Source organism: Ambystoma mexicanum, chromosome 2p (genome assembly GCF_040938575.1).
Source record: "Ambystoma mexicanum isolate Mex_15411 chromosome 2p, UKY_AmexF1_1, whole genome shotgun sequence".
Lineage (NCBI taxonomy): Eukaryota > Metazoa > Chordata > Amphibia > Caudata > Ambystomatidae > Ambystoma > Ambystoma mexicanum.
Genome location: NC_090923.1, coordinates 368640359 through 368663688, shown reverse-complemented (window position 1 = coordinate 368663688; position 23330 = coordinate 368640359). Strand labels below are relative to the sequence as shown.

Genomic DNA, 23330 nt, shown 5'->3' with positions numbered 1-23330 from the left:
CGGCCTTCTTGCCAGATGCAGTGCAATCTCCGCCCTGGCCATGGTGACTCTCGCCTCCCGATCCCGCGGCCTCTCTGCCCCGATTTGCTGCCCGTATCGCACGAACACGGAAGACATCCTTGATCAGAGGTCCACATTTGCGTCTTGCTTGACACCGGATACCTGCCCCCTTGGGATGGTATGCCCCGAGTACATAAGCCTTCTCCTCAGAGCCTGCTGCTGCCATAGCGCCCGGTGCCTGCTTTGTATGGACATCCTCTGGCCAGATGACACTAGCCAGGGGTGTCTGACCTGTGCCCTGCTCCTGGGTGCCTGCTCTCCCTCCATTGCCATTTTACCTGTCGTTGCTTGAATCGGTATGGTGACCACCTCAGCTGATCTACTGTCGACTCCCAACTCATGCAGGGATGTTTGCCCCACCAAAGGTGCCAACATGGGTAGGGCTGGTGCACAGGGGGCCCTGGTAATTTCTGGGCCGTAAGGCGCCCGGGAGGATGACTAGAGCACAGAGGAGCAAGATGAGGAGGGGGTCGCAATAGTGGTCAGCCCATGCAGCACACTCGAGACCAAGAAGGCTGCTAGCCAGTTCAGGAGACGGCAGATATCATTGTGATTATGTGCAAGCACACAAGTACAAGCCTGCACATCATCACGAATGACGCTGGTGCGCTTCCCAATACTGACTAGCAGGGGTACCACTCTGTCCCGAATGGCAACATCCGCAGGCATTGGGGTGTCGGTCTGGGTGGAAACATCAGACAGCTGCAGATGGGTAAGGCCTGGGGCATGCCGTCAGGTGCATACTGCTGCAGGCGCTGACACAGGGACAGGATTTAGCAAAGGCACCTCCATGGTGACCTGCACTGCCTCATGCCCCTGGGTCAGGACTGCAGCAATCACACCGACCTCACCAGCCCCGCCTGACACCATGGACTGGGTTACTATGGCCCCCTGCTCCTCCCCCGTCATCCTGGATGCCTCCTGAGCGTCTTCCGCAGTGGAAGGCCCCTGTGTCTGCTCACCTGTCCCCTCCCGCTGCCGAGGAGTCCACGTCCACCTTCGCCCTCTTGGACTTCCCCTCAGCAGCTGTGGCCGATGGTTCAGGCACGGCACCAGCCTCCTCGCTCCCCGATGATGATGTGTCCAGGGAGCATGGCTGGGCCTTGCGCCTATGCCTGGTGGGGGCATCCCTGCTGCCTTGCTACACAGGCCTGTCTCCGCCCTCTTCTTCCAACAGAAATGCAGATAAGGAGACAGAGAACACAAACATCAGGGTAGTGCACCGATGTGTGTTTCACATCAAAAACATTTGCATTAAATACACTGCTAAATGGTACAACCATCATCACCCTCCACAACACACAGGTACATGCAATGTACATACATACATGTCTGTCCTTCACAACAATCACATCCGTGGACAAGCCACTGTAACAACCTATCAATTGTGCATGCTACACACACATGCATCATGAGCTCATACACATGTCATGCACACACATCACCTGACAGTCCTCAAGCACTGCACTGAGCAATCACATCAGAGTCCCCTCAACAGCAATCACGCAACATGACTAAATCACACATTGAAAACCACCTGTTACATCCATCCAGGAGTGATGACCAGTCACACAATTACTTCTTAGACACATACACATGAACACCATGCATGTACGTGAGGTTGAAAACACCACCTCATCTGTCATACCTCTCACACGGGCAAGTCTCAGACACATGTAACAAATCACGTGCACGTTGTGAAATGCTGCAGTACAACACACAATGCTAATGTAAGACCATTGAAATCACACATGGTTCACTGAAAACATGTACAGCACTGTCTGGGACATGCACACAGACATCTGTACAAGAGGCATACTTGCTCTAAGCCCAAGGAGCACACTCCCACCATACATGAACATGCACATGCACTGTGGAGGCCAGCAACACATGGACACTGACCTGACGACTCCAGATGATGGTGCAAATTGCTGATCTGGGTGTGCAGTGCCGGGTAGATCTTCTCCAGGACCTGCATGTCAGTGGTGATCACCTGGTCCCTGCGCCCCCCTTGTTTGGCGCTAGCCTGGAGGAAGCGCGGGGCCTTGCTGTGGGTCCTGGATTTCAGGTCCTCCCAACGCTTGTGCATGTATTGGTAGACAAAGGATGCCACCTCCTCCGTGTTCATGGCATCCCTGATCCAGTCCCAGATCAGCTTCTGTCCTTCCTTGTCGACTTGAGTTGGGGCGTTGAAGAGGGAATCATAAAGCCGCAGGAAATACTCCACCAGTATGTCAACTTCCTTGGCAGTGAAGTTGAGAGAAATCTGCCTCGGGGGTGCCACTTGTGGTTGAGACATGGCAACACCCGAGGCAGTTGTGGGTGTGCAAGGTGGTCCTGGGGCTGGACTGTGGAGTGGTGTTTATGGAATGGCACGTGGGAATCTTTGGAATCAGTTGAGGAGGTCACAGGCCAAGGACAGGAGTGCTGGCAATGGCTGGACAGCAGACACTCAAATAGCAGAGCAGGTGGGCAGCAGGCACACACAATGGGCAGGCAGCAGCGGATGGCTCACAGGAGACAGCTCAGGGCAGTAGGAGGCATGTAAAAAGGCTCACAGGCAGGAGCGTGTGTCTTCTGTGTCTCTCGCGTGGGTAGCTGGAAAACAAGTGACGGTTACTGTGCACGTTCGAAATTAGCGTGACCATGTGAAATCAGAGGAAAGGTTGGGTGCCCCTGTGTATCGCGTACCTCCATTATTGCCATCACAGTATCTTTCCTGGGCTTCACATTTATTGTGTTGCCGGGTGCCACAGCATATCGCGTAACGCTTATGCTTTCTACTGGAGCTACCGAGGTGTCGCGTACACACATTTGTGCTTTTTGGGTGCCTGTGCATTACGTTTCCTGTTTTATTTTTTTTACCAGGGCTTATATTGAGCCTTGCTGGATCACACAAGTACGTTAACCATCACGTACACTGCGCCCTCACTCCAAATGCTCAGGACAATTGCTTGATGTGCCTCCCATTGTACAAGTCCATCTGTACCATGAGTGGGAAGGCACCAAAAGGGAAAGGTGGAAGACGTGGCCGAGTCGGGGATGTCCATCAGTAGCTAGTGCCCCCACCTCCAGGGGTAGGGTAGGGGATGTGGAGTGGGAGCTGTGTCCCCCATCCAACAGGGTCAGAGAGCTTCAGATGCAGCTGCTGTCCCGATCACCCAGGGTCATGGACCTGCACGGAAAGCTGCTGTTGTCACCCCCCAGGGTCAGGGACCTGCAGGGACAGCTGCTGTTGTCTCCATCCTGGTTCAGGGACCTGCAGGGGAAGCTGTTGTCCCCAACAACCAGGGTCAGGGAGCCACAGCATTAGCTGTTGTCCTCCCCCCAGGTACACAGACATGCAGGGGCAGCTGATGTCTGTGCCCCAAACGGGAAGGGACGTCAGGCTAAAGCCCCTGTCCCCAGCTCCCATGTTGAGGGACCTGCAGGGGCAGCTGCTGACCCAACATCAGTGGGTGATGGCATGGCCCAGGCCACTAGTGGTCCAGCCCCTACTGCCCTGAGTGGTCCCAGCCACACAGGGTCTGCACCACCTGCCAAGAAGCAAAAGCATGCAGGACAGGAAAAGGCTTAATCTCAAAGCACGGCACAGGACACCGCCAAATCAAGGAAGAGGAGCTTCAATGATATAGAACTCCAGATCCGTGTGGACTATGTGCGCGAACACCACCGTGGCATGTGCACGCAGCCAGGGAGCACACATACGCCTGCTCAGCATATGGTCCAGTGGTAGCAAGTCACGGATGACATCAACGCATTGGGGAATGAGAGGAGCACCACTCGTGAGGTCATGAAGCGGTGGAATGACCTCCACCACCGTACCAAACACAAGCTGGGTGCCAAAATCGCCTCTGCTCTTGTGACTGGAGGAGGGTCTTCACAGGAGCAGGAGCTCACACCACATGAAGAGGCCATGAGCGAGTTGATTCGTGTGGATCAGGTGTAAGGTGTGGGAGGCCTGCCAAATTACGAGGACACATCCGGTGAGTGATGAAACGTGTGCATCCTGAATATGTGTATGTAGATTAAATGAATCAGTATGATTGTGTAGCATTTCTGCCTGCATTTGTATGACTGCGATAGGTGAACCATGTCATGCTGTACTGACTTGTGCTTAGTGTACTGCAGAGTGTACACAATCCTTGTGCTGCACATCCGTTGAACATGCCTTTGGGACAGTAGTCATCACCAAACAACCGATACAAACAGAAATTTCCGGCATGCCAACACAACGTGGCATCTGGGTATTTTCACCACTGATGTTAGTGACTCAGCTATGCCAGTCAAGTGCTTGTGTCTGAAGCATGTGCTACACATTATGCAGTGCATGTAGTCGAAAGTCCATCCACAAGTGTTCGTAGGTGGTTTGATGCTACCCATACTTTCTATGTACACTGTCAGCGGGCGTGACATTGTGCCATGAGTGACATAGCATTTTACTAAACTGTGCAACACCCATCCGCAGCTAAGGCACTGGCCCCCTTGTAAAATATGTCAGGAGTCATCCCTGTTGACCGGCCACACACAACACACACTCCATGTGTCCATGGCCCTGTCTGTCTTGTGTGTCACTGCCTCCTCATCCTATCTCCCGGGGCATGTCATTACTCTCTCCACATCACACACTCGGGGCATTTCCACATTGTGTGCACTCCCGGTGCCAGTCATACACTGGTGTTACATTTAATTGTAGTTGACTTGGCTGTGATTATTTGTGCACATGTTCTCCTGTAGGTTGTCATGTTGCATATCCACTTGATGAGTCACAATTAACATGTTTTAGTATACTGTTTGCTGTGCCATGAGAAATGATTTGTGTCCACAGATACATGTCTGTTGGCAATGTGTGCAGTGCTTACATGGTCAGGGACATGGGATGTAGTGGCAGGTCTGCATACGCCATGATCTCAGGGCTTTTTGTACATAGTGTGTGTATGCAAATTATGGCATGTTAACATGCATGTCAATATGTTGCAGGACAGCATTGTGATGACAATGCATGTAGTAGATGCAATTAACATGATTCTTCATGTCTTTATATGTCTATGTGCAGGTGATGAGCCACTAGATGCAGGGAAGGAGGTAAGGAGGAACATCGGCCTGAGCCCCAACAGAGCACCAGTGGAGGACGTGTTGTGGCAGCCCATGAGAGTCCACTGGTGCTACAGGCCATCCGGACCATGGCTGAGTATCAATCCGACTCCAATGACACCAGTAGCTCTGGTGGTGAACCAGATATCCATTCCTATGTATTGTTGGAGGTGATTGCATCAAGTTTTGGAGCTGTTGTAGCCCGTGCGTCTGCAGGGAGTCACGTCCCCTCAAAGGGCTAGTCAGTGTTGTCACATCCGTCTGTGGTGGTTACGGCTGCATGGTCACGCTCCACAGTATTGGTTTCCGGTCCTGGGACGGATGACCAAGGAAGGGATGCAGTGCTGCAGCCACAGACAGCGGCTTCACTTCAAGGGCCATGCTCCTTTGGGTCCAGCAGGCGTGGGGCACGCACAAGTGGTGGAAGTGTGGCAGCTAAGGAGACAGTGTGGGAGTAGTCAATGTTGCATGTTGCACAGCAACAAGGTGCTTCCTATAAGAGGTTGGCTCAGGGCATGGATAGGGTAGCCAATTCCATGTTCCCCCGAGAAACACAGTTAGCGCACCAGCTGCGGTCATTGCGGTCCACATGCCGCTCACACAGGCTGCACATGGAGGCCAGCAGCATGAGCCGACGGGCCGATCTGAGGTCTCTGCAGGCATCCCTGCTTCAGAGAGTTGGGCCCACAGGGAAGCACTAAGGCAAGAGTTTCTGGCCCTCTGAGCTTCAATGGAAGTGCTAGAGGCAGCCCGCAGTACACAGTACCAAGAGCAGACGCAACTGTTGAGTCATACCATCTCGGAGGAACTTCCTGCATCCTGTGTGGTGTTGCATGCGGACCGCGAAGGCTTCATGTTGCAGATGCATTCATCTGAGTCCTGCCTGATGGCTGCCATGGAGGACCAGGCCAGGGCTCTATGTGGTCAACCTCCTTTACCACTACCATCTTCGGTTTCTACACAGGAAGGTGGCCACAGCAGCAACAGGCCTCCAAATCCAAGATAGCCATGCGCTCCATGAGCCCATGGATGGAATTGTTTTTTTCAACATCCACCCATGTGGGTGTTGACGTGCACCCTGCAAAACCCCCACCCCCTGTTCCAACATGGGCATTTTTTTTTTGCACCACCCTGGCCAGATGTTGGCATATCATATTTTGGTTTGCTCTTTCCTGGTTGTGTTCTTTGTTAATTTTGTATTGATTGCCCTTCAGTTGTGCCATTAACTCCTCATGGACTATGCATGTGCAGTGGTGTACGTGCAGGCATGCCTAGTGACGTCATCTAGCATGTTTGCATGGGGTGCACAGGATGGCATATGCAGGTAATTATAGGTTCGTTGTTCTATGGCACGTGTGTGCTGTGTCAATGATACTGCACAATGGGTGATTTAATATGTGCTCCCATATTGTTCCAGTAATCCGTGATGTGGCGTTGACGGCTGTCCCGGGTGAGACATCCTGCACCATTCGAAAGTCCACACTCCTTGTGCCCTCCACCAGACACTGTCCTTCCTTTGACAAATTAGGAAACACACTTACTGGTGAAGGTCATGTGGGATTTACAACATGCAGACACAGTAATTTGGTAAGCGTTTGCACTGTCTTGCATGTTGGGCATGCTTCATTGTTGGGCATCTTTGCTGCATGTGTCGGTTGTCTCATATGTCCTTTGCATGCTCACATGGTGTTGTGGTAAATCGATTGGCGCTCATGTCACTGTGAAAGCTACCTATGTGGATACCTCAATGGGTGCACCGACTGTGCTGTGCAGCATCATTGTACATTGTAAAACCAGGCTATGGACTCCTTGATCTGTCATTTCGTTGGTATTCACTCTCTGTGTCACTCTCTCTCTCCCTCTCTCTGGGGTGGTACACTGTACTCCTGTACAAATCTATTTCTATTATCACTCACCTTGTGTTACTCCTGCACTCTATGTTCTATGCATGTTTTCTTTCGGTGAGCAATTATGATCATGTATGTGCATTTAGTTTGTGCTGTTACTCTGCATTGCATTCCATTTTGGTAAAGCGTCTCCCAATGGTGTGCTTCGTATTCATGGAAGCTGAGTTCCACGGACAGGTGAGTGCATGGCATTTGCTGACACTTCAGTGGTGTTTGTATGGGAAAAGGACACTGTGTGTTCACTGTGGATTTACTTACCTTGGCCTCTATCACTATTGCTCGAGGGTGGAATTAATCGCCCAGGGGTGATTACAATGATGCTTATGGGCATGTTAATCGGATGGATTGCTGGGGCAAATGTTCACTGACTATGATAACTGTGCTTTCTAACTGCGTGTCCGGCTTTCATGGTTGTTTGGGGTTTGGGAGTGTGTAGCATGGTCAACAGTTTGTGGACTGTAGCAGGTTCAGATGTTTGAGCTGAGGTGTGCCTCATTCAACTTTTATCACGTCTAATGAGTGACACATCTGATCCCTATCAGGGTTTGTGGAATTAGGGACGTTTCCCACATTTGCTGGGTCGACTTTATGATTGAACTATTAGTGTGTGTTTTCTTTCTTTTCTCAGGCATGTGGCAACATGGTCTATGCATCTTCTAGTGCAACGCATATAGGTGCATGGTGGTGCAGGATTGGAATGGATGCAGCACTACACCATTGGTATGCAGTGACAATGAAGTCTGCATGGACATTGTTCTGGTGGTTTACAGTGTACTTTTACCATTATTTGAATGTTTAGGATTTTATATGTTTGCTTGTTGTTGTTGGCTTATGTCTTCCCTTGACGCTCCATCAGTGTGCAGGAGTACTTTGTATCATCAAGCAGGGTTCTGGCGGAGGAGCAAGAGGTGAGTGGCCGAATTATTGTGAAGACACCACTGTATATTCTCCTAAACCACCTTCACAGTACCTTTGTTATGCACTTGCACCACATATGTCTTGATAATTCACGTGACTGAATTAATCAACTCCTGAGACACACTTCATACACAACCTTCCGCACCTCGATGCACCCTGACACTAACCATGATCATTATTCATTCTCCTCATTCACTCATGTCTCCCCTGAAGTACTCAACCAAGTTGACAAGTACATGAAGGGGTCATCCTTATTGGTGTACAGCTGCTCCTACAGAACCATCATTGTAAACTTCTCCTCTAGGTCTAATGCTCTTGCTGATCTATGCATACTCTCCTTTACTGGTGTTTATTGTCAAACCTCCATCAGGCACTCAATTCTGCACAACATTGCTAATATGACATATGCATAGCCTTCCTGACCAACAACATACTGGTGACCAGCTTGATAGCCTTCTGGGAGAAACTGCTAGCGAAGTAGGTCCACCCACAAACGAATACCCATTAGGGCATTCTTGTGGATGTAAATCAACACCAGTGTGCATTGTAACAGTCCAGAGCAACAGTCACTTTGGTCACATGATGAATTGTGTCATCCCTCCATTCATAATGCCCTGCTGTCCTCATCATCCTTGATGTCTCATTTGCTTTTCACACAGTGATGCATTCCATCCTTATTTTGATGATTCATGAACGGACAGTGGACTTGCTTCTGTCATTCCTGAAAATATATTCCATGAAAACCCATACTGTGTCCTTTCTTCTGCCCTACTTCATCCGCCACCTGTGGCATGCAGGTGTCCATTCCTTTTCCATGCATCTTTGACATATACATTTTCCTGCTGCAACACATATTTGGAAACTGTTCATTATGATTAATGTGCTATGATGAGGTCAGAGTACTCTTCAGCACTGTTCCTAGTGACACACTGGCACCCTTATTCACCATGTCTGCCACACAGCCATCCCTGACTGGTGCCCTCAAAATAACCTTGGCTTGTGCGCCATTTACACATTTGCATTTCCCTATTGACTCCACTGCAGCCTACTTCTGCCATTGATTCAGTCCTTCCTACATGTTCTCACTCCCTGCACACTCGTTTCAAGGCAGGAATGCTGCCTTTATGTTCTACTACCCCCTTCCATTACTGCCACATATCTGTGGGATTGTGAAGGAGTCCAACTTGCAGGTCTTGATGCACACAGTTAATGTACACTTCCACAACATCACACAGAGGTGCAATGTACCACGTGCTGTGTTACTCTCCAGGCTACACTACTGCTACTGCTACTGCCTATTGCACCAACTCCATGTTCTAATCTACACCCTCTGTAATTCATTCGGGACAAGACCGCCAGTATTACGGTTGACGTCAAGGCCAGTGACTACATCTGTCTGCAAGTGATTGTCCACCACTGGCTAGCCATGGCAGACAGCGTCAAGTCATAGGAAGTATGCATTGTGCACTGTGATTTGTGAGGCCTGCTTACTCCCCATATGCTAATGTTCATTCCTCAATGCTGTCCCTCCAGAGCCATGTCATCATGTTACTCCAACCTTCTTCAGGTGAGGCAGTTATTGATGGAGATTTTTTTTCCAGGGGATCTTTACCATCAGCAGGGGCCAACCTCTGGGATACCCATCCTGCCGCCCTCTGTTTGGGGACTTATTTCCTTACTTCCCATGAACTACCCATGTGTTTCATCTTCCACTCTTCCTACTATCTCCCTCTTCCCTGCTAAGCAATCCCTCTGCTCTCTCACTCTCTCCATTCCTTTTGTCCTTGCTGCATGATGACTGTCTGCTTTATTTGCCTCAAGGTCTCACATGCCCCCGTCAACCCCAGCAATTTGTGGGGCAGTTGCCGCCGTGACCTGGACTAGTATCATCATCACTGCACTTGGGGGATGACCCGAGAGAGTTGCATCTCCCTACACTTAGTCGAGCATCCACTAACTGGTTGCACTTGAACCACCCCTGAACGTGTTACCACCCTCGGAATACCACACCCCTCCAAAGATCTGTGCACTTGCTCCTTCTGATTGCACCATGCAGGTACGGTGACTGTCTGTTCCACCCTGTCCTCGGTCCCTGCATGATGGCACATTGATGCACTTGTGAAAATATGAGAAATCACTGTCCGGCAGATTCACTGTTACATCCACTGTTAATAGTATGGTATGCAATTACTGTTCATGTCCAGAATATTATGGATGTCTATGAGCGGGTGTTATTTTTGTACTTGTTCTATACATCGATGAGCGCTTTAAGACACTTATATTATGATTTGGCCATTTATCTATCTCCTTTGACATTGCATACCATGGCACAGTCTGGTGAATATTTTACATGACATATGGGACGGTTTATGTGACACACAGGTGATTTGATGTCTAGTTTGGCATGGTGGTAGTGGCATACCCCCACTTCTATTAAATTAAATGAGTTTTAGTTATAACGGATGCACACAATGTTGTACTTCCAGGGACACATTCTCAGGGTGGTAGGGTGGGCACAGATGATTGGCCCTTTGTCATCATTGAATGGCACCTGGTATGTGCCAGGGCTGTGTGCATTCCACAGGGGTTGGATTTTAGGTGAAAAATGTAGCCACAGGCTGTGTACGGGCAGCCTCTCCACGTGCCCTTTGACCCGCCATGCACAAGCGGCGTGCATGTGGTTGGGGATGTGGGGGCACCAACATGTCCACAGGTACGCCACGCCATGTTGCAACATTGTGCAGGACCCATGCTGCCACAATGATCCTGCACACTAGTGGTGGTGCATATAGCAACTCACCACCAGAGTGGTCAAGGGAGCGTAAACATGACTTGAGCACTCCGAATGTGCGCTCCACTATGGCCAGAGTTGCAATACGGGCTGTGTTGTATCTGACCGGAGCGGTGTGGCTGGGTCCCGTATTGGTCTCATCATGTAGGTGCTGAGAGGGTAGGAACTGTCCCCTGTAGAGGTGATGATGTTTGTCATTGGTGTGTATTTGTGTGTGTGTGACATGCATGCATGTGCAGGGCCAATTTGACTCACCAATGAGCCATGCGTTGCCATGCCTCTCAGCTTCCAGGGACCGGTGTAGGGGTGACATTCTGAATATGAAACTATCATGGGTGGACCCTGGATAGTTTGCATATACAGAAGTAATGGTGCCCTTGGCATCACACACAACCTGCACGTTTGATGGAACGCCAGTGCTTGCGATTGCGATATATGTGCTCTGTAGCCCTAGGTGGACGTAGAGCCACATGGGTGCAATCGATGGCACTAAGCACTTTAGGGAAGTGCGCCACCTCATAAAGGTTCTGGACCAGGCCCTGCCTTTCTGCAGGTGTTCTGGGCATGTAGATGTGCCTGCGGACTGAGGGGCGTGCAGTCATTATTGCCAACACCTGGTGTAGGCAGTGTGACTGCGTGGGCTGTGGAATGCTTCCAACATTGTCACTTGTCTGCTGAAATGACCCAGTGGCCACCAAATGCAATACATTGAGCACCTTTTCCAAGGGGTTCCGTGGTTGGGAGCAGATGGTGGGTGATGTAAGGTCATCTTCCCACTCCGTGACCAGGTGTAATATGATATGAGGTGGAAACATATACCTGCCATAGACCTGGTCATCAAGCATCCCAAAAAGGATGGTCCTAGGTAGGAAAATATGGGCCCTGGCCATCCTCCTCCTGCAGTGTCCAACAATCACTGCTGCAACAAATGGTACATTCATCGTAGCTGTATACGAGCACTGGTTGATCGCGCAGGCTTTTTTTGTGTTTTAGTGCGCATTGACGTTTATGCCATCTATCGCGCGGCATACATGTTTCAAGATTTGCACGTATTTTGCCGTGCGCCGGCGAGTGCTGTTCAATTCCATGAATACGGCTTTTTAGCATGCATATGGGCGTTGTGAGGATTTTACTGTGGTACTTCCCTCATTACGCCCATATTTTCACTTGTTGTTCCCCATTCCACGTGTTCCGCCCCCTTTTTAGGTGACTGCGCAGACACGGGCGGGCCGTCGCTTGGAGTCTCGCGCAAGTTGTTTGTGGTGTCGCAGTAACGTGTTAGACTGGCACGGATTCCTCGCAAGTCCCTGATAAACTCCACGCATTGTGTTCCATGAATCGACAAACGGGAGCTTGCACATGATTTCGTGTGCAAATCCCCTATTTTCAGCGCAAATAATTCCAAAAATCAGGCCCTTAGTCTCTTATAGGAAAGAATGGAAAAGATGTATCAGCTTTTGATTAGCTGAGCAGGAATCTGGACCTGATGATGTGAAGTTATTAACAGTTAAGTATAGATGTAATGTTAAAGATGGTGCTTATGGTTAAAGATACGACTTTGACTTTGAAAAAGGCACCCAAGGGATCTGAAAGCAAACAGAGGATAGGGACTATTGGGGTCGGGTATATTTGATATTTTTCAACCACTAGCAGTCAATGCTTGGGTCCTCGCAAAGGAACGGTTGAAAGGCAGGGATTCCTGCGTCCAGTTGCCCAGCAGTGATTCTGTTACAATCGAAGAGGATTCTTAGGCAGGACAATAAGTGGAGCAACGTCCTACTGTGCCAAAGAGAAGAACTGTTGAGCTAGGGTATGTTTTATTGAAAATACACTTTAAGTTTTCGAGATGAACGCTGTGCCCAGTGGAGGCAGTTTTGTTATGCATGTGACAGCTCAGAGTCTCAATGTTAGTTTTGGTTCCCTGTGCATTTTAGCTTATTTCTTTTTCTACGGTAGTACTCCGAGGTCTGTAGCTCAGTTTTTACCAATGCTGGCAGTGTAAAGTGTCTAGCCTCTTTGTTATTGCGATCATACAGGGACTATACAGGAAATTGTTCCTGGTTAGATCGAGTCCAGAATCCTGAGGCAGTAGCAGTGTTTTGCCAGCAGATGAGTTCTTGGAAGAAGTGAAAGGTCCAGCAGTGTATCCTCATCATTATTCTTCAAGGAGGAGTCTTTTGGGACACTTCAGTACTCATCCCCAGGTTCAACAATGTAAGGATGCTGGCAGTAAAACTGTAAAGGAGATTGGAGGCTAAAGTGGGGTAACTCAGAGCCTAATCTTGCTAAGTATTTGTAGCCACCCAACCAAAGGCAACTGCCACATTCAACTTTCCAAGGTTTCTCACAAGGCTTTCTCTTAGGTTTGCATTCAAGTCTAAATCCAGACAGCATTTGCAAGCGCATAATTTAAGGTTTTGGTTAGGCTTCCCTACCATGGCAGGCAGGATAAATTACCATAAATGTCAAAATCCGTCCCCTCTTATTATCTTGTAAGAACAATGTCCTGGGCTCTTTATGGGATTTACATAGGTTTTCGCTACAGATCACACCCAAGGTATAGTAGGCTGTATAGTAGACTGTACCAAACTATAAGCAACCATAGGCTGCGAGCAACCAGCAAAGCCCACATAGGCAGCTATAGAAGAAGACTTGCACAGCACAAATGAGTGTCGAGGAGCATTCTAACAAAGTGGACTTTGAAAAGGAACTATAGTGGCAATGGGGAGATACAGAGTTCAGATTAGGGCTCACCAGGAGAAAACAGGTCACATAACACTTGACATTTTTCAGAATCGTAGGATGGAACATATTGCCTCAGTACCACACAGCACATGTACATAACCTCTTACCGTCTGGATCCTTAACCAAGATGTGGTAATCTTTACCGATTCATATAGCTCACTCAACCTTTAATAATGTATATACATGGACAAGAATTGAGTACCTTTGTAAAGGTAGCTGAACCTAGACTGCTTACAACTGTTAGGTTTATTACATAGCTAAAGTGAGTTTGTATAGTATAAACACTCAAACAAAACATTTCATCCACAGAATAGGGTTCATTACATGAACCTAATGCAACAGAAAACACCCAGATATCCCTTATTTGAGCATTCTGGAAATGTAATACTTTAGCGACAAATCTTAAATGGCCACATTTTAGACATATTGGAAAGGGTGACAAAATATGTACCTTGTCTATTTTTTCTAATTCGTTTTGCTTGAAGAATCTGTTTCTTGCATTCAGCAATCTTTTCATGAGCAGCAGAGATACTACTTTCTTGGATCAAAAAATATAGATGAAAGAGGATAACATATTAGAAAGTAATGCTGGTGGAGAAACTGAAAGCCTAAAATATAAGTAAAGGAGTGTTCTCTATGGTGGAAATACAACATGAGGGTAGTCCTGTTTCAGAAAGTTAGTTCTTCAAGTAAACATTTATTTAGGTTATAAAACAGAGCTAATGCTACTAAGTAGACCCTTTTTTGTTACAACGGGTACAATCATTTTTTTCACTAGCAATTAAGTTATTACAATGTTGTGAAACATGTTTTCACGTTAGGCCACTTTAAAACACAATACACATACGTGAAGCATTTTTAAGAGAAATACTATTGTTGTCCATGATCAGTTTCCAACATCTATACACAAAGGTGAAACACTGATGCCAGACAATGGGTATTGCATGCAGTGGTTTTAAAGACTGGACCACAGATTTACTGACTACACACACAAAGCTATTTGTTAAGTACACATCTATCAATCAAATTAACATGTACTGTCAAATTACTCATAGGCCAATCAAAGGGATAGATAAAACACTGCTGGAGCAGCCACAGCTGCTCAATTTAAACATTTAAAGGGATGGTCTAGTAAAACATTTTATTTAAAAAATAGATAGGCAACATAAAAAAAAAATACTAGCATTCTCTGTTTTAAAACTTCCTATGTCAAATTTTGAGCTATTCAAGCTCAAAATTCGCAAAAGCAAGCACATGGGCGCATCCATTTTGTGAAATGGAGGCCCTCCTGTGCTGGCTTTTGCTTTTGCGGCACTAATGAAGGAAAAGCCAGCCAGCTGTAGTAAACAAAAGCTACCGCTGGGTGGCTTTTCCTTCATTAGTGCTGTAGGCGGAGGACGGGGACCGGAGACCAGAGCGGGAAAGCTGAGCTGAATCTCGGTAAGTGCTATTTTTTTTTTTTTTAAAATAAGCACTAGCTGCGTTTTTTTTCCTAAGTTTTCCGGGCTGGAGGAGCCCGGAAAACTTAGAAATAAAACCGCAGCTTTAAAAACGTATTTATGTTTGCGGTCGCTTTTGAAGCGACCGCAAACATAAATACAACGTTATTGTGTTGGAAAACGCTGCAGTTTTTCTTTCCAAGTTTCTCAAGCTCCTCCGGCTCGGAGGAGCCTGAGAAACTCGGAAAGAAAAACCGCAGCGTTTTCCAACACAACCGCGTTGTTTCTGCCTGAATCTGCTTTCCCATTTGGGTTTCTTGGGCTCCCCACGGGGAGCCCGAGAGCCCCAGATGGGAAAGCAGATTCAGGCAGAAACAACGCAGCATTGCGGAAAACAACCGCGTTGTTTCTGCCTGAATCTGCTTTCCCATTTGGGGCTCTCGGGCTCCCCACGGGGAGCACGAGAGCCCCAAATGGGAAATCAGTTGTAGGTAGAAACACTACGTGGCATGTAAACATAACCGCATTGTGTTTCTGCCTGCTGTGGCTTTCACTTTGGGTCTCCGGTGGGAGCACCGGAGACCCAAAGCGATAGCCACAGCAGGCAGAAACACACGCGGTTGTGTTGGAAAACGCTGCGGTTTTTCTTTCCAAGTTTCTCAGGCTCCTCCGAGCCGGCGCTGAAAATCGGCAAAAATTGCTGCATATTTGCCCCCAGCTCATAGCTGGGGGGAAATCCGCCAGGGCTGTGATTTGGCGGACCCTTAAATGCAGCGGTAATAGCATTACCGCCGCATTTAAGGGTTACCGCCAAACTCATGATGAGACCCTTATTGTTGAATATCATTGGCGCAGTTGGGTCAATAAAACATAGATGTAGTTCTGTTTGTACTGGGTACTGTGGTGAACAACTCGAAGATTCAGATGGCTTTCATTATTAACAAAAAAATGAATGGTAGGGACAAATGCCTATAGGGTGTATGGGTCAATCCATCTCATAACTTCAAATTCCTATTTTGGAACCAACTACACTAACATTGTCAGGATGGATTGGTTACTCTTCTTTAACACTGCTCTTGCCAGGTTCTCAAGACCAACAGCCTATTAGCCGTAGGGATTTAGGCCACAGCGTCTTCAAGGCTCTAATCCACAGTCACATCGGTATAGCGCCTGTGCACTATTTTACGACCAAATCACTGTCTCAGGGACAAAGCACCCAGCCGCTTCTTTGTCCAATTGATTTTCACAGAGATATAGTGTCAAGCTCGCCATTTGTAACCGAGCCAGGGGGATAGTGCCTTATCCGAGGTAAAAGTCTTCCAGTTAAATGGTAAAGGACAGCACTGCGTTCTCACTGGCCTCAAGGGACATGGTGGGTACCCTTCTAAACATAAATCAGGGTTATGGTGCTCCACTCACTCCCAATAAGGAGTAGCGCGCACGTTGGGCTCTTACTAAGGGATTGTGTGTCCTTCCCATTAGCAAACTGTGCTCTTTCTCTCAGGTGATTGAGGAAATATAGTTTCTAGGACTGTCTCCTCAGTCATTGCAACAGTGGTAAACATATCTTCTGAAGTGACTAGAACTGTCCAAAGCCTTTCTTCCTCAAAAGACTGAGGGACAGTCTTAGGCACTGTCACACCATCTGGCCCTTGACACTCTCTCCAGGTACAGGCTGATGGGTACAGAGGGCCTATTTTTCATGCTGTACTTTGGTTTGCACTCTAAACCGCTCCTGGCTATTTACAGCCTGCTTTAACCTCAGTTTTATGTCGTTTTCATCTTCATACAACTGCCTTTCTTGTCTGGCCTTTATCACCCCTGGCCCTAACTTCACACATCTGTGGCATTTCAAATCTTCAAATGGCCCATCAGCCATTTTAATGTCAGGTGACTGTCCTGTTTTTGTGGTGGCCCGCACTGGACCACGTCTGCACCAGGCACATTTGAGGGACTGGCGCACAGGGACTTGTGCTCACATAAGGAGTCCCACAAGACTAAATGGCAACACTGGGCCTCATTACGAGTTTGGAGGTAGCCATGTCATTTTGTCCGGGTTCCGCAAAATGGGAATTACCGGGCCATTCTGACCTTTGCAGGCCCGGTAATTCCCATTCGCGGGACCCGGTTCTGGTACAACCCCATTCCTATTTGAGCCCCCTTAGGGCTCAATGGGAATGAGGAGGATGATATATGATATTTTGAAATATTTTTTTTTTATTGAATTTTCATAACATAGCAATAATAACCACACAAGCTCTAACATGTCCCCTAACATCCCACCTACCCCCTTACAAACCTCCCCACCCGCAGTGTGCCTGTTAACCTGTTAGTCCAGTTCAATGATTTTCTCAACATCCCCCGTTGCTACACGTCTTCCCCCACTCCCTTATTTGCAAACAGTGTTAGCGCCTTCTCTCCGTTTCCGCTGTGCACCACTTTTCCAGCTGTGTCCACCATCTGCATATACCTGGTTCTCTCGTATCTTTCCACCCCATGGCAATGCTTCGTTTCGTCAAAATATACATCAGGTCTCTGAGTTTATTCAGTGGCTTGTCTTTCACCCTTTTCTTTTTTTTTTTTTAATTAAACTGTTTATTTAAAATTTTACTACAACAAGAATACATCAATCACAAAGCAAACGCAAATTAAAAGTGGTGAACCATAATATAAGTAACAGTAAAATACATAAGGAAAGAGAAGGAAGAAGAAAAAAAAAAAAAAACACCTATCAATATATACATTCCTCTTGCCAATACAGGTTTACATGCAGTTATTTACTAATACAGTTCAAGGAATGCATCCCACACCTTAGCATGAATCCGCAATTTCCCCAATCGCTTATACATCACCCTCTCAATATTCGATACATTTTGCTCGCCACAGACTGACAATCCACCGCCATATTTTCCAAAACCTCAAATTCACTCACCTCAATTTCACCAATGCACCTTTTCAATTTCCTGTAATCCGCAACGGACACATTCTCAATATTAAACTCAGCACATAACATATCAAAATCAATCCATTTACCACCTCTGAAAATATCCTTGATCCAATGAACACCTCCAATAAACCATTCCGGCCAAAAGATAGGCTTGCCAGCCTCTGTGATTGATTTATTAAACCAAATCGAAGCCGAAGGTGATGTCTGAGCAGATGAACCACACATGTCATGAATGCCCCTCCACACCTCCCGCAAAAATCCAGACAAAGGAGGTGTCCTACCACGTTTGCTAACAGACGTAAGTATCGCACGAGGGGCAAGAGGACCCAAAGTACTCGCCTCCGCCACAGCCCAAGCACCCAGAGATACATCCAGAAAAGGAAGCAAAAACTGACAAGAGAAGGCAAGATGACATGCCGTAAAATTCGGGATCCCAAGTCCCCCTCTGTCAGCAGGAACCTGTAACTTCCACAACTTAAGCACAGGAGGTTTCCCATCCCAAAGGAAGGATTGTATAGAGACATCAATCATTCTCCAGTAACTTGCACAAATCTTCATAGGAAGCATACTCAAAATATAGTTAATTTTGGGGGTCGCCACCATCTTCAATGCGCTCACCTTACCCCATAATGACAGACGCAAAGCCGACCACCTCAGCGTGGATGACTTCAAGTCACGACAGGCCTCTCCTAGATTCGCTTCCACCATATCATTCACAACCGGAGTCAGCCAAAGCCCCAAATACTTCATTTTGTGAACACACCATTGAAAACCAAATCCAGTCACCAACGATCTAGCACAACTCCTCGTAATAGGCAAAGCCTCGGACTTCGACCAATTAATCAAATAACCAGACGCATCATAGAACCTGTTCAAAACAGTCATCAATGAAGGTAAAGAGACTTCCAAATTCCTCAAAACCAATAGAAGGTCATCCGCATACAACCAAGTTTTCTGCTCAACTCCATTAAAAGGTACACCCTCCAAGGACAAATCATTCCGCAGAGCAATCGCAAGTGGCTCGATAGCCAACACGAATAACAAGGGCGAAAGCGGACACCCTTGCCTAGTGCCTCTCCAAAGATTAAAGGTACCAGACAACAAACCGTTCGTCTTAACATTAGCCGTAGGACGAGCATACAAAAGCGAGACCCATGAAATAAATTCATCATCTAAATTCATCGCCCTCAGCACAGCAAACATGTATTGCCAATTAACACGATCAAAAGCTTTTTCGGCGTCAAAAGAAAACACAGCCACATCCTCATCCAGTTCCTGGGCAATAGCAATCTTAATTTCATCAATATCAACCGGCCCACTCAAACCAGCCATATCATCATCAGAGACCTTTGGAATAGACAAGCTATCCAAGAAGCCAACACCACTGCCACTAACACCAGCCTCGTTCTCGTACAACTTCATGTAGAAATCCTTGAAAACAGCATTAATTTCGCAAGGATCAAAAGTGACCACCCCATCTGTCCCCTTAATAGAATTAATGGCTCCCTCCGAAATCTGTTGCCTCAATCTGTAGGCGAGCCATCTGTCACACTTTTCGCCTTACTCAAAATAAGCACTTCTGATTTTATATAAATCCTTTTCAGCTCTATGATATGATATGATATGGCATTTGAAACGTACCTATACACAAGTGTTTCAAGGCGCGACGAGGCAAGGAGGGGGGAACAAGAGAAGACAGACAACGATTGTACTAGGCCAGGTGTCATTCAGATCGCGCAAGTGCATGGGTAGAGGGCAAGGGAGAAGTGCAAAGAGGAAAGGGAGGGGGGAAAGTGCAGTACAGGGTTAGTAGAATAACAAGATAAATAAAATTGGCCAGCTGGTGGCAAGTGCAAAAGTGCAGACAAGTGCTGGGAAGGGGGGCTGTAGGGATACAGAGATAGTCCCGCAGTGCAGGGGTTGCCAGGGAGGCAGTGCAAGGGGAGAGTGGCTGGGCCAAGGACCGAGATCGGTGAGAGTGGCCCATAAGTGGGACCGAGAGAGTTCATAACGGGACCGTTGCTTCTATCCTGTTCTGCTAGCGGGTGCTGCTCTGCACGTCTGGTCTGACCAGGCGTACAGAGCAGCCCTGCGAGCAGAACTCGTAATGTGCCGGTAGAGTGATAACGGCGCCGGCAGCACTACCGGCACCGTTATCATTCTACTGCCAGGGTCGTAATGAGGCCCACTGTGTCCTTAGACCCTGCTTAATAGCACTCAGTCTTTGCTGCTTTGGCCCCCTCCTTGTATAACGGCTCCATAGGTGGGAAAAAACCTCTCAGTACTGTGATGAATTGGGGGACGTGGCTAGCAGCCATGCTGTAAGGACGCACTTCGTAACGCTCCTACTGAATGCGACATAATCCTGGTAAAATACGTGGATCCTGACAGCCTTGAGACACAGCAGTACACCAGCCCTGTAAAAGGGAATCATCGGAGCAGATTGTGCAGTTTTCTTTCCGAAAAAACTGGCAGGGACGGAGCATGGAACGGGTCTGCTGCCAGAGATACCTTGGCAAGCCCGTCCAACAGCCAAGATGGCAGTGGGCGCATGTATCGCGCCACTGACTGACCCAGACCCCAATAGGGCATAACGGTGTGAAGCCTACGGCGCCACACAGCGGACTTCAGAAGCACAGGCTGCCTGGCGGAAACCAGAACCAAACGCACACGAGGAATGAGCGGTGTCCCCAACAGAAACGCGCACCCCCAAGAAGTCAGAGTGGTGCGCAAAACTGAGGAAGCGACTCTGCAGCACCTGGATACGGACTGCAATGGCAGCCATGGAGTGTGAGAACGCCGGCCCAGCATTGGGTAGACAAACGAATGAAAAAGACAGCCTGCCGGGTACACACAAAGAGCTGGTTATCTCAAGAAACGCAGCGTGATAAACGCTGCTGTGCCGGTCATCTTCTCAGCCCCCGACACATACTGCATTGCGAACTAGGGTGGCGTGGGGGAATAGGCTCCCGGGCGAGGGACTTCAGTATGGCAACAGTAAGCCACGGTAACGCAGGCAGGAGCCGTGCTGCGTTACTTCGCGGCACAGAGAAACTACTGGCCAGACGGTACGAGCAACAGATAACACAGGAGCCAGGGTCGGACTGAGACAAGAAATAGGCCCGGACACCCAAAAGAAAGTGGCCCACTCCTCGCCTCTGAAAAGTGGCCCACCCCTCACCTCAAATAGTGGCCCTCAAACCATCCGTGAATCACGTCAATTCACAACTTTACGCTTGAGAAAGTGATAACATTCCTTTTGTTCTTTTTTTAAAGAAAAACATCCTCATCACATAGTAAAATACTTATTTTGCAGAACCAGACTCAAGGCATGTCTACTCGTTGCCACCAGTAATGAAAATAGAGTTGCATTTAATAAGCAGTACAGCCAAATGATGACACCGTAACAACAGAACTCATAAAATAACATAACTTTGCATACAGTTCTGTGACAGGGTCCACAGTTCCTGGAAATCCTGCTTCCAGCTTCAAAATGTACAACTGCAATCAAACAGCCCTTTTGGTTAAATCTCTGGGGATAGACAGTCAAAGGGTGGTGTTCAGCGCCCTACCAAATGAAAAACAAACATTGGCAATGCCAACAGTTTGGCCTTTTGTTTATATATGGGAAAGGCATTTGCCAGGCAGTTTTAACTGCCCATTGATGATAGCAGGTGCAAAATGGTGCGAGTACTCGGACAACTAATAGCACCGCCAGGCAAATGCCTAATTTTTTCAATATAAGCCAAAACTGTTGGCTTTGCTAATGCTTGTTTTTAAGAGGACTTCAGTGAAGGACATGCATAGTGCTTAGAATTTGAGTGGCTGAAGGCAGACCTGGTGAAGACATTTGTATTACACTAGTAGCTCTTTACTGCTTCCTTTAAGTCATGAACTCTCAGAAAACTGCTTTGCAAAAATACTGGCAGGAACTTCAAGTGCAAAGTTTGAAGTTATAGCAAAGTTTGAGAGGAAGGTAAGGTTCGCCAAATTATCCTTCATCCCTGGGGCTGGAAAATGCCACTCAAATGGACTTTAGTCAGAACAGGCAATTTTGCTTGCAATGTGGTTCACTTTAAGACAGGCCGTGTTACTAACAATCAATGCTGTGCTTTATATACAGAGTGATGCACACACATAAAACACAAGCACTCCGGCTGCATATTATTTGCCCAGGATCATCCCCTGGACCAGCGCTTCACTATACATAATGGGACCTTTGAAACACAGGGGCCCGGCAACAACACATATTCTAGTGGTAATAGTCTACACCTCTACGTGGATGGATTGGGTAAGCCCATGCAGGTTTACATTTGTTGACACACTCAACGGAGGAGATACCCGATTTGAGGCTGACTGACATGTATGCAGCTGTGCTCACAGGAAATGCAGATCTTTCTTAGGGAAATGGGTATGGAGCACAGTTGGATCGCACTGCATCATCCGACCATCAATGGGCTAATGGAAAGGGCAGACAGATTTTAAAAAGGGGGTATTCAACAGCCCTGAGCCCTTGCTTGGAGAGAGGTTGTGGGGAGGCCACAGTCGTGTTTAATGACCCCTCATTCACCTACTGGTTTAGCACCATTTTGCATGAGGGGGGATGCCAACTTCCAGGCTGGGACCAGTTTAAACCCAGAACGGATGGAAAGGGAGAGTGACGAAGAACAAGTAGACGTACAGAATGTACTAGGTAACAAGGAAAAAGTACACAAGTTACCACGAGCCACGCCACGGTTCAAGAAAGTAGTTACTAAACCCGATGACTGGATGAGGGTAAGAAGGCCTATCCTGATGGTCACGGGTTAAAAGCCTATTTACCGGATAAGAAAGACATGGAGGTCTCAGCAAGCGGTATGGTGTGGAGTAAAATTGACATGAAGGTAATAGCAGCAAACCTGTTGTGGAGCACTCCCTTGCGAGGTCTACAGGAAGTGAATGCAAACGCACCCGGAAGAATCTGCCTCTTCACACCAGACATAGGAGACAAACAGCGAGCATGGAGAATTTAGCGACATAAGCAGCTGTGAATGTTCTCATGTAGTGCAAGGAGGGGAATGGAATGTTAGTGTTTGCTATTGTTCCTCTATCAGTACTGGCATGCTTATGTGTCATGTAATGCCCTTCACTCATGTCCCATATTTTGATTTGATGCCCTGCACTCTCAGCCAGTTGCCAACTGTCTCTGGCCTGAAAGGGTTGTGCACCCTGAAGTGAATCAACGTCTTTCTGTGGTATTTGGTTTTTGGAGCTTTCCTGCGTCTTTGTGAATGCCTGTTTTCTAAGCACTACTATTACTTGCCCCTTGTCAAGGGTCTTGTATATTACGTTATCCCCGCCCCCAGCTGCATTCTAGGGCCCCACTTTCATTGGCCAAGTTAGACAGCATCATGGGTGGTGGACGGTGGTCCTTGACATTTGAGTATTGT

General features: G+C 47.7%; 1 protein-coding gene across 1 annotated transcript in view; it reads right to left on the bottom strand.

Annotated features, from left to right (window-relative positions):
- THOC7 (THO complex subunit 7) overlaps positions 1 to 23330 on the bottom strand; it is a 1450279-nt gene that overhangs the window by 457682 nt on the left and 969267 nt on the right. The window contains exon 4 of the mRNA XM_069643715.1: positions 13967 to 14053. Coding sequence (XP_069499816.1) covers positions 13967 to 14053 — 87 coding nt within the window. The remainder of the gene's footprint in view (positions 1 to 13966; positions 14054 to 23330) is intronic.